This window comes from Schistosoma mansoni, chromosome W, assembly GCF_000237925.1.
Source record: "Schistosoma mansoni strain Puerto Rico chromosome W, complete genome".
NCBI lineage: Eukaryota > Metazoa > Platyhelminthes > Trematoda > Strigeidida > Schistosomatidae > Schistosoma > Schistosoma mansoni.
In genome coordinates this window covers 10,362,664-10,375,971 of record NC_031502.1, presented here as the reverse complement: position 1 = coordinate 10,375,971, position 13,308 = coordinate 10,362,664, and the positions used below count along the sequence as shown (strand labels likewise).

At 34.6% G+C, this 13,308-nt stretch overlaps 1 protein-coding gene across 1 annotated transcript in view; it reads right to left on the bottom strand.

Moving 5' to 3' along the window:
• The window catches only part of Smp_067620 (hypothetical protein), a gene marked incomplete at both ends in the record, with an annotated part of 35,524 nt that overhangs the window by 7,925 nt on the left and 14,291 nt on the right, over positions 1 to 13,308 (bottom strand). The window contains 4 exons of the mRNA XM_018788501.1: positions 1,993 to 2,237; positions 3,470 to 3,725; positions 7,827 to 7,953; positions 8,929 to 8,997. Coding sequence (XP_018654037.1) covers positions 1,993 to 2,237; positions 3,470 to 3,725; positions 7,827 to 7,953; positions 8,929 to 8,997 — 697 coding nt within the window. The remainder of the gene's footprint in view (positions 1 to 1,992; positions 2,238 to 3,469; positions 3,726 to 7,826; positions 7,954 to 8,928; positions 8,998 to 13,308) is intronic.

Below are 13,308 nucleotides of genomic sequence, written 5' to 3'. Positions count from 1 at the left end.
TAAGAATAAGTTGGAAAGAAGATAGGGGCAGTCAAACCAATGCTTGATAAGAGCCCATAAAGTTGTCAACGGTGATCATGGGTTGGGGATTATGTCACATGAATCAGAATCTGTCATAATGGCCCAGGTACACTCGCTCACTACGTTGCCTTCGATCTTTAATTTCAATATTCCTCCATACACTCTTTTATATTCTTGCTTTACAAACCATATTCTCAGTGTTTAGTCTTTCTCATTACCCTCATTATCATTACTTCGACTCTTTTGCTACTCATCTTTTTAGATTCTTTTACCTCATTAACGTTGTATAATAACTTCAACCAACCTACGTACGTGCCGGGGTTCTGTACCGATCATGGCTGACGGAGTAACTAGCACATAAACAACTAAAGTATTGTAGTGTCTAGTACCACGTCAAGCCCACATGGGTTATTCTGGCTTCCGGACAGACCACTCAATTTATACCTTTTGAATCTCATTATGACCTCGTCAATTATTCACTGATAACCTTGACTGTTTTTATATGAGCGTGTGTGTGTCTACCGTTCACCTCATTCATCACATGTCTTCAGTTGACTTTCGTCTAGCTATAGATAATGAGTCACGGGTTAGCGAAAGGAGTTAGTACGCTTGCCTTCAACGCTTCGACTTTCCACTTCTCATCATTAATGTCTGTCTAAGTTGACATGTGGGTAAAATGAGTTCATCCAACTCAATCCGGATTCGGCTACTTATTGCCGTCGTCGCAAGAGGGGGTTAGTCCAGGTTTAATATGAGAAATTAAATTAAAGATTTTTATTCATGGCATATTCATACGTTAACTCAAATAGGAGTCAGATCAACGGGCCACTGAAGTGTATATCAGAGAAGTGTATATAAAACTGTACTTTATAAGTGACTTAAGAAGAGAAGTGGGGAGAATAAATGAAAAAAAGAAGTTTTATTTTCATGTTTGAAACTTCTTAGTAGGGTTGAATACCTGGCATCGTTTATTCTACTAACAGGTAATGTCATTTTGTGTTATACAGTTTGTATAAAAGCAAGAGGTTAATGAATTTGAATTTATTGGTTAGGTTTTATGATGTAACTAGGCTTGTAAAATAGTGCTTAGAAAGTTATTTGCATTGCAACATTATTGCAATCGATACTAGGTTTTAAGTTACTTGAAAACAAACGAAGTGAATACTTTTTATGTATTCAGTTGATCTCCCTGTCAAAAATTTACTTGTCTAATTTAATTTGATGTTTTCAAAGTTTTTTTGGATTTGAAGAGATAGTTTTCACCAAGAATTGACTTGAGTTGAATAATTTTTAGAAATTAGAATACATTAAACATCTTTTTCATTTTAGTCTGAAGCAGATTAGTGACAGAAATCCACGACTGCATGTAGTATTTGACCAAAAATCTTCAAAATTTATGACGAACGTGATATTATTCACTCGTAAAATTAGGATTCATCTATATTTTACAAATTCAGTCTATTTGTGCAGACTACACGGTTGAAGTCCTCGCGATTATCGTAAACAGTGTCTGGGGGAATTGAGTGACATAACTTTAAACCGGTATTGCAATCGCGCATATACATCCATTCTTTATCTTTCAGTAAATCATAAATTCCAAGATTATTTATTACTTTTCATTTCTTGAACTCCTTCCTTCTTCTCGAATCTTATATTTTATGTTAAACGTTATTTTTATTATTACAGATACAACAAATACTGTTAGTGCCTTAAGTAATCATTATAATAATCCCATCTCACATGATCTGATATTGTATGCAACTTGGATTGATACACATTTGTTACAAGCTCCACGTTGTTAATGACTGACATACTAGCTTCTTCCCAGAATAAATGACATTTTTTAAGTTAAAGCACGGAGAAAATTCGATAAACCATTTAGTAAGAACAAATAATTCTGATTACGCCAGTTTTGTCATCCTGGTCAGTGATCCTACTTGAGACATGTTTTAATATTCCTTTTTTACTTACTTGCAGAAGACTAAGTATTTGTTTCCCGGCATCTGCAATTTCTGTATAACGTTTAGAACACCTATCCTCTCGATCATCCAATCCTAATAACGTATCTTTTTTACCATCTTTGCGTTCAAACAATGGTATTTTAGACCAAGTGATCATGATTAAACGAATTTGTTGTACATTTTCTTGAGTTTGTACGACGCGATGTTTTAAATCATCGATCTGGTTTCGTGTTTTTTGTATATAATCCCATGCGTCTGAAAAAAATATTGATAAACAATTCACGATTAATATATGTAGGACTTATAAGAAGTGATATTTTGCATGCTAACAAAATCATGTGTTGGCCGTAGTTTTTATGAATCATATTTAGTATATCCGATTGAAGGATTGAACAACAATGATTTGAAGTGTAAAAAATGTAGAGCTACATATAAGTACTGGAAATGAAGTTTTTCTAAAAACCATATTTATTCGATTCAAGGATCTGAGGAATGTTCACCTATGACTCCACGTAGGATCGAACTTAAATCTTTCCCGTCTCTTTATAAGCCATCAAGTTAGGGTCCAGAGTCTTATGGTTTAAACTCCAGTCAATTTGAGATACGGATATAATGTGATAATGATCTAATGTCATCGGAGAGTTACTATTCAGCTTTCGACTGAATTAACTCTATAGATCATGGGTTATAATTGATTTGAACATTCTGTATAGGTGCCCCAACAATAGCTATATAGAAAATGAAGGTACATGCAGGTACATCCAGCTGACGAGTCCCGAATGGGATGAAACGTGTGTCCTGGATTCCACTTCAATCCACCATCCATCCCTGCTCATATAGACAATGGTTGTTTTTGGAAATATATCTTCGTATTTAAAGAAAATGAAAGCTTTATATATAGTCAGTTATAACTACCTCAGACATTAATTTCCAACGTAGAACCTAGCCCGAATGTATATCAATCCAAGTTCGTATAGATCACATTAGCAATCAAGCCAAATCACTTTAAATTGCCGAATAACTCTGATGGATAGCTTTTATTTAGTACTGCAACTATAAATTTGGAAAATAATTCCATATATAAATGGCTTATCAAATAGTAATCATGGTTATTCTATAATATTCAGTAGAGACGAAAACCTGCGAGTTAAGTTGTTAAGTTATAGCACCATACAAAATGAAATCAATACAGTGTAAACTCTCCGTGATGTTTGGTGGTGGGGTGCCACTATGTCTAGTGAAGGTCACCATAAATATTTTCATAAAACATGAAAGAAATTAAAGTAAATTTAATGTCTTACACCTGGATTTAACGTTATCATAGTTCATCAAAGTACAATGGTTATAGTCCTTTTAATGTATTATTAGGGGACTCATTTTTTAAGACTTTTCACTGACTGCTTTTCATCACTTAATATCTATTTTTTTGTATATACATGAAATATATAATCAGTAATAACTGAGTAAATTAAGAAAAAGTCACCTACCACTAGTTTTCCAACTCAATGAGGTTTCAGCTTCTTTCGCTAGTTTATCAAATAAACCCATTTCGTTGTTTATTAATTCTGTTTCAACAGATATAAGTTGATTAGATAAATAACTATATGCTTGAACAATCATATCTAAACTAATATGAAAATTGCGCAATTTCTCATTTTGTTCATATAATTTAGTTGCTGAATCAGGAATTATTTCTTCTGTATATAAGCCTAAATATTTAACCTCACGAAGAATAGCTACAAGCTAGTGAAATAAAAGTACATAAAATATGATCAACAGTTAAATTTTAATTGATAACTAACTTTTGAATAATGCATTAAACAGATAATTTTCAAAGTGTAAATTGATTTCGTCAGGGACTGTCACCAACCGGATGGCCACTAAAAATCAAGGAGCGCTAAAAAGAGTTGAATTTGATTGACAAACAATTTCAGGTTCATCTATATTTAATTTGGATGACTTTGTGGGGGGTTCTTATATAGTTTGAAAAGAACTTTCGTAGCAAACTTACATTGGCTGGAAAACCCAAGAGTACTGAATAACTGATGTAAATGTTGATCATAGGACTTTTACATAATGGTTTAGAAGTATTTTGTTTATTGCGAGAACTGAAGGCTTCGATTTTGATTTAGTGTCATGTTGTGTATACTCCTAACAAATTTTGAAGTGGGATAAAGTATATATCACGTCCTTCTTGGTTTGTGATGAAAGGTATCTATGAAATATATTTATTTTGCAGAAACCACTGGCTTATACTTATGAATAGTCTTAAAACAAGACAACATGTATGGTAAGTGTAGTTGTGACTTCCAATGATTGGTTGATTGGCTCTAGCATCCAATGTATTTGATTCATAAGAGTTGAGGCAAAATATCAAATGAAACGTTTGGTTTCATATGTTTTATTTATTCAGTATATCTTCGTGAAGGATTATAACAGACCATAACTTTGTCATAGTATCGTAGTAAAGTAGCTGTAGGAAGCGGAATTTTTTGTTGATTTTGACAGCTACATTTTGATAGTATTTTTCAAAGAAAATAGATCTGAGTATCTTCTTTTAAATGAATTTTTAACGCATGATGAAGACGTTGTTTATGTAATATTACTGATACAATGGATGGTTTAAAATATTTTTCCCACTCTCAAGTATACTACGATAATACTCTAGTACGATAATGAGACTACTCATGTAGTATCAGATCCAGGATTCACGACCCAGAATAGATAACCAGAATAACACTATATAATACTTCATTCAACACAGTTACAGTCACATTTAGCGAGTCCAGAGTAGAAATCAATAACAGGAAGAGAAATCATACTCAGTAGTTGGTAGACTGCGTGACTGTTTGTCCACGCTCAGTGATCAATCATACTTTACTTTCACCACCACATATCAAATACTAGCAACTAACGCTAGAACATTCAGTAAGATACATCAGCTAGTGAATGTTGTTGTGTATTTGTCCCTTATACCAGACCATTATCCATTTCAATATGAACAACTTACTGGAATGAGGTAAACCACAAGGTAGCTGGGACAGTAAGCATAAACAGTCATTGCAAACAGTGACTATAAAATGTCAGAGGTGATTTTTAAAACAAGTAACAAACAGTTTTTTGACTGTAAAACTCATGTTTGTCTCAACCAGTTGTGTAGGATTTGATTATTTCATTAGTCATCGTCGTTCTAAGTTTCGAAAAAATCGACGGTCAGATGAACGTTGTATTCAGTAGTTAATAGTTAAATTATAAATTTATTAGTTGACATAAGAATATTTCACTGGTTGTTCAAAAAAGTTGAATATCATTTATCACACGGTGATTTTTGTATATTTTTTAAAATAAGAAATTTCCCATCCCATTTAAAAAGTTTTTCATCCGGTTTCGTCCAATTAAAAAATTGGTTTTAAAATGGTAATAATTGCTTAGTTATTTCTGAAAATTGATATAAAAGGTAAATATTTCTCGACTGATCACCTTTTCTCCAAATTATGGACGTAAATAACGTACAAACTACAAGCTCTACTGTTTCGAACATTGTCACGGACACGGATAAAGTATTCTTGAGTACGTTGTATCTGGTAGCGTTCCAATCGTCGTCTGAATATAATGTGTAATAAGAGGGTGTTATCAAGGTAATTGTGATAAAAAAGAATGTGGATTAGGAAAGATGAATGTGAAGATTAAGAAAGGTATAAACACAAAAGGAATTGATAGGGAGTATGGGGGGTTTATAATATCCAGCTTCGGCATCCGGTGATACAGTAATGGGCCAAGGGAAACATAGAGGCTGGATATACCTCTTCTCGACACATAAGATTCTGTGGAAATTCATTTAAAACAGAGAAGGCTTCGTCGATTTAAATATGATGTTCGTTATCTACCAAGTGAGAAAAAACTGTACTGTTAATTGATATAGTCATTCCTTTCCCCAATCATGCTGGTACACACAAGGATAAAGCCCTCTGAGTACTGCCTATGTAACTAGCTCCATAGCAGTAGTTGAAGTTGTATACACATATCTATAGCCTATCCTTGATTTTTTGTGTAAGTACTGATCTTGTTGAGAAAACTATATGTAACTTGGCGGTGTGAAACTTCCTTTCAACAAATCTTTAGAGTCGACGTGTTAAAATGTCACCCGCTATGTCCTCTTTGAAGTGAAATTTCAAATACAGGTTTTTTTCACTGATCGAGTCACAGTTTCTTTTTTAAATACCTCCTAATAGGAATTTTTTGACGAAATTATCTGGATAGCTGTTATTTTGCAATGCGTTCTTTAGTGTATCTATTCCGCTATCTGCACTATCTTCAGAACATAATAGTTCGGTTCTGTGACTGAGATATTTACCTAAAACTATTTGGTATTGAAAAGGTGTAAACCTAGGGAAATGGGTATACTAACCAGTTCATGTATTATTTCTAAATATATATCTTTTTATGGAACCGTCTATCCTTCTAGAGAGTAGGAGTTCAAGGAAAACTTTACTATTGTCGTTCTCCTCTTAGCTGGTGAATTCGATAGATGGGTGAACCTTATTGAAACAGTAAGAAAGCGTAAACGCTTATTCATTCAACAATCCTTGACGTTTAGAGTTATTAATATACACCCTATTCATTATTTTATCACAATAATTTATTCAATTATTTACATACATATAACAATTATTACAAGATTGAACTATGTGTCCAAATAACTCTCGAAAATGCTGCAATGAAAATCAGTTTTCTACTTAAACATTTTATTAGCTTTCAAGTTCAGTAACTACTATTATCAATTATTAAAGACAGTTATTAGTTTTTTCCCAGTTTACTTTTAATGACGTGCATAGTATTTCTCTTATCACGATACCTAACGACTTCAGTTCCATTTCTATGTGATCGGAAAGAAATTTCAATAAACTTCTTATTTCAATATCTATTCACAGACAGGAGTATAGCAGAGCAATCTAATAGCATTGATGTCTATTTCTTTTAGGAGTTACAAATTTTTATCAAAACGCAGGTGGAACAGTCGGAGAGAATTTTTTATTAGAAATAAAATTCAAATGTAAAAATGCAAGTTTTCACATCCAATCAAACCAGTTTATGCTACTTTGATTTGAACTAATCAGATCAAGAAGATGCACAGTTTACAGACAATTAAAAAATTATTACAGGCAACAAAATGCTTGCTCATTATCATATGAGCATGCACTTCCTAAAACAATTTAACCAATCACTTGTTGCCAAATATTTTTTATAACATCCAGAAAATTTCCATAATTGGGGTTCAGGGATCACAGTCGCCGCGCAATAATAGTCAACCTCAAAAGTTCCTCTCTTTAATTGTGTTGTGATATATTATTTTCATTCTGTCAGTCATGAATAAGGTAGAACGTTGCGCAACAACATAGTAAGGTAATTGAAATAGTAATACTAATGGTAGTCAAACCATAACACAGAGTTTAGTTAGAAAAGGAGGAATAAATTCGTTGAATTAAAATCTTGATATAACCTTGAAACCTTAGATTTAAGGGATGATAGAGAATGAAAACACTTGTGTTATTACCAATAAACTACGGCACTATAGGTGTCCTTTCAGGTATTACGATTGTCTTGAATAATTAAGCTAAGAAGCCTACATGTACAGTTACTTTTCAGTCTGATATTGTATGACCTAATAGACTAATGTTGTTATTCGGTTTAGTAGGTCCCAAAATTATTTCCGATCATCTATGTTATGCCAGTACAGCATATTGAATCATGTGTAGTGGATGATCCAGTCATCATGGACGATGAGGTTTCAACTATAAACATTTCCAGAATAATTTATATGAATATGTGTAGTTTAAAACTCACTTTTGCGTCAAAATTTACACTTAGCATTTTCGTATTTAAATCACGTACAAGTAATGGTTGAGATAAATTAAATGAACATATTTCATCTACACTTTTAGACCATTCATCAAAGGCACGTTTTTCATAGCTACAATATAATAACAAATATAAACGTGTATATCTATTAATGAGTAAAGAAAATAATTCTTAAGTGATCTGTATGGATTTTCCTAAATGCATTAAAAATAAGTGATAACATTTATGATTATTATATTGAGGATAAATTATTTAAACCAATGTGGTTATTCTGTGTAGTAAAATGACTGCAGTTATTCTTGGAAACTGATGGTGATTGATTGGTTGGTTGTTTAATAGGAAAAGCTTAGTTTCAAAGTCCCGCCATATATATATCGCCACAAAGCATGAACTGTTGAAGACTTCGAAATTGGGATGAAACAACTATCCAGAGAGTACTAGTCGCAATAGCCCATAGATTACTGTTGCCCAATGGTAGACAAAAAATCGAAATTTTTAAAAATACTATTTAGCATTAACAAACAACTCACATTTCTCGCTAATTCCTATAAACAGGTGCAATCTCTAAATAGTTTTTGATCAAATAACAAATTGGATGTCTAGACAACAAATTGCATACGAACTAATCAGATTTAAGACAGCACCTCTTGGATTTTTGTGTGAATTTCATTTCTCCATACGTCTAAATAGAATTCTGTATTTATAATTGGTGTCAGACAGATAGTCAAGGTAGATTGGTTCAACACTGTAGAAATTTTGGAGATGATTATGGGTTCAAGTTAAGCAATTCACAACAGCACAAAAGTAGGACACGAAAGAAAGAGGGAGATTCTTAGAATGATTAATAAGAGTAGACTTTGAAAGTGCAGAATAAAAATTAGTTGCAGTGTTTAGTATTTAACAGAAGATAATGGACAAATGGGTCTTATAATTTTGAGTGATATTTAATTTTACAATATTAAATTGTTTAAACGTTGTGAATAAAGCCTACGCTTTTATCGATATACAATTTAGAACAACAGTCGGTGTCTTAATAAGTCACAAAGAGCACGAAACCACTATCATTCTCAAAAGAAATCAGGCTTACTCATGAAGGAGATTCAGTATTTGATCATATTTCTTTTGAATTAATTCACCTTCTTTGGTGTGAAATATTCTAAAACGAAAGTATAGAGAAATAGAGAATCAAACGAGGTTAACAGTTGTTTACTAGATCAGGTAACATTGATAATCTTCTGCGATTCAACTGCTTGAGTAATTTGAATAACATAGTACATGAGGAAAATTATTCTAGATCAGTGTTGTGTTTAAAACAGATTCATTTGAAGGTCATAGCTTGCATGGAACTAGGTCAGTCGGTCACATGCAACGTAGAACCTAGTACATGAGTGCACCGGTTAAAGTTGTCATACTACACATTAGCACAACGAAATGAATTTATCAAGAGAGATTTGACAGAAGTTGAAGTAATAACAATATCAGCAGTTGTAGGAAAGTTTAGTCATAGAAGGCCTAACTCGAGGATAAAATATAGGTTCATGCAGTAAAAAAAATTATAAGATAATCTATAGACATAAGATCCAAGGGAAGATAAAGAGTCAATGCATCTGTACCATTGTGAATAATTCTGAGTCATGTCACAGAAAGTTTCTCAACATTGGTTACGACAATCGCTTGGACTCCAATCAGGTAGTCTGCACCTTCATAAATGACTCAGTTGGATTGTCAGTAAATTTATGGACAAATGCCACATCCTGATTTGGTTACCCTTAGGTTTATTGCAATCTACTTTTACACCAGAAAATATAGTCGGTTGAGGTAGTTGGTGTCTGGCCATACGTAATACATGTCCCAACCACATCAGTTGATGAGGATTCATTGTCTCGTCAGAACATTGAGTAACTAATCTAATCCGGTACTCTAAGTTGGTGGTTGAAGGTAGTCGACAGGAAACACAGGACCAAGGTTTCGCACTATTTGTCACTGATCAGTTCAGTGTGCTTGTAATCTTTGGGGAACTAATGCTTCCTGACGGATTTGATCCCGTGTCACCCAGCTTCACAGTTAGAGATGTTACCACTGAGCTATCCGGGGATGCGACTGACCTCCCGTAGCAATGAGATGTAGTACACATCCCACAGTGAACATCATATATTAGACACGATGCCGAGTCACACGACCAGTTGTCGCACAGCAACATGGTTGATAGTATTCTATTTGGATTAAGAAGGACCTGATGCAAATGACATTGGCCACTACCAAGTGATCAATCAATTGTAAATCCTATACTCAGTTAATGAATTACGAAAGGTTTTCACGCCTAAAATAATATGAATAGTTCAAACCAATTTATTGCGATCAAAGCAAAGTGTCATGAGATTTAATTAAATTTATTTTCTACGTAGTTCGCGAATTAAATACTCCTTTGGAAACAGTTATGTTACATTCAATCATTTAATATAATGTTTTACTATTCAACTAAGTCGAAAAATAAATTCTCTTGATCTTCACATTTTAACATCTATAAAAAGTGGTTCTTGTTCGCAAAATGTGAATTTTATGGGGAGGAAAGATAGGTTGGGAAAATAATATCTTTTGAAAAGATTTCATTTGAGATGGCCGTGGATGTTCACTGATGAGGATTTCACATAAGGACGAAAGGGCAGTCCAGCGCTCCAAGGTTTTTAATGGTGCTCTAGCTTACATCGACTAATGAATTCAACTATTAGATTACTACAATCTCCACAAATCCCCACTCCAAGAAAATCTTTGTCAATAATAAACACCTTACTAAAGGTTATTTTCAATGATGTCAAATAAACGAAATTGAATGTATTAAGCTTATCATAACAATTGACGTCACCGTTTGCAACAGTCTCCTTTACTTTTATCTTTGTTACGCTGCACAGAACAGCGTTATTCAGCCTTATTCATGGTTTGCCCAAGCTTTTTACTGAAGTAAGTCGTAAAGAGTTTTAGAATGATGTAGTTTTTATGCACAACTACTAGCATTCAAAAATTAGAAACTAATAACTTAACTGTTTGCAATGGCGTTGGTTGGCAAAGTGAATTTTAGTAACCATGAATGAGTACCGAAGTTGAAAGAAAACCTTGCTATTTTATCAACCGAAATACAAGATCTGACCACCAACCACCTTTTGATTTTACTAGCCTTGAAGTACTGGTTGTTACTTTTAGGTGAATGAGAGATGCACAACAAATCCAATGATAAATGAAATTGCTTATTAGCTGACTGGATTAACGACTTGAACCCATGAACTATTATTCTAAATCTATTATTTTATCCTCTTACACTTATATAAATATAGTATATTGACTCAGCAGTGTTTGATTATTCATTCACATTTACCCTTTCCTCTAAAATGATTCATCATTGCCTTAAACTCCGCCTTTAGCTCTTCTAGGGTTACTGCCGGTCACAAGCCCACACAAAGGAGGAGGATTAGGTGTGGGGTTAGCAACCCCATCCCATGGAAAACAATCTTGCTAAAAAAACGCTAACCAGAATAAACAAATTAAACCGTTTAAATTCTGCCCTCCGAGTTGAAGGAAAAATTATGACGCCTCATGATGAAAACCGAGATTCTTCGGATGTCAATAGGCCGATGCTCCTTCTAACAACCAGAGCAACAATTTTTATAGGTATATGGAAAGTGCGGACAGGGTAGGAGACCGGGAGTACCAGTCAAATAACAACGGAAATGAGGAGATACAACCTGGCGGTTTATGGAATAAGTGAAGCCCATTGGACCCAAGCTGAACAGAAAAAGATAGATTCGGGAGAGATAATGCTGCTTTACTCAGGTCACGGAGAAGAAAATGCTCCATATACTCAGGGAGTTGATCTGGTGCTGTCCAAAGAGGCACGTAAAGCACTTACAGGATGGGGGATCTCATGGACTCAGAATCATCAAAGCACCATTCAAAACAAAGAAGAAGGCAATCACAATGAATGTTATCCATTGTTATGCACCCACCAATGACAGCAACGACGATAAAGGTCAGTTTTACGAGAGGCTACAATCAATCATAATGAAGTGCTCAGAAAAAGATCTTACCATTCTGATGGGAGACCTAAACTCCAAAGTCGGAATGGACAACGCCGGATATGAAGATATCATGAGACGACATGGACTGGGTGAGAGAAATGAAAATGGTGACAGATTTGCAAACTTATATGCATTCAACGAAATTGTTATAGACGGCACAATATTTCCACACAAACGCATACACAAAGCTACATGGGTCTCACCAGATCACACCACGGAGAACCAGACCAATCATATATGTATCACTGAAAAATTCACAAGGTCAGTGGAAGATGTGAGAACCAGGAGAGAAGCTGACATAGCTTCAGCTCATCATCAACTAGTGGTTGCCAAGATCAAACTGAAGATAAAGAAGCACTGGACAACTGGACAAGCAGGATTATAAGAGTTCAATGCAGTCTTCATTCAAGATACCGACAAACTCAACGACTTCAAGATATCTCTCAACAACAGGTTCCAAGCCTTACAAGATCTACTGAAAAAAGAAGAAACTACTATGGAGGACAACTGGTAAGGGATCAGAGAAGCACTAATTTCAACGTGTCAGGAAGTTGTGAGCCGCAAAAACCCTAGAAAAGATTCGAGAAAGAAAAAACAAGAAGACAGAAATTAACAACAGTCCAACAAGTACAGAGAAAGTGAAGGCACAAACTGAATACACAAAAGCAAATAAGCAAGTGAAGAAGAGTATTACAGCTGACAACCAGAAATACGTGGAAGAGCTAGCAACGATAGTGGAAAAAGCTACCAGAGAAGGTATTATGAAACAACTATATGAAACGACGAAGAAACTGACAGGGTAATATAGTAAACTAGAGAAGCCGGTCAGGGACGAAGGAAAGCCAATCACTGAAACTCAAGGACAAAGGAACAGGAACACTTTGAAGAACTCTTGAATAGATCTGCCCTACTGAACCCACCGGACATCGAAGCTGCACATACACAGACCTTCCTATAGATGTCACTTCACCAATAATCGAAGAAATCAGCATGGCCATCAGACAAATCAAGAGTGGAAAAGCAACAGCACCTGACAATATACCAGCTGTAGCACTAAACTCAGACATAGAAGTAACTACAAACATGCTCCACGTTCTATTCAGAAAGATTTGGGAGGAAGAACAAGTGCCACTGACAGAGTGGAAAGAAGGATACCTCATCAAGATACCAGAGAAAGATATGAGCGATCGTGAGAACTGCAGAGGCATCACACTACTGTCAGTAACAGAAAAAGTTATCGACAGTGCTGCTGGACCGCATCGAAGAATAAGGAGGATCCGATGCAGACGTAAATGGGAGGATTGGCAAAGCAAGGACAGCATTCCTACACTTGAAGAACTTGTGGAACTCAAAACAACTGTCATCCAACATCAAAGTAAGAATCTTCAATACGAACG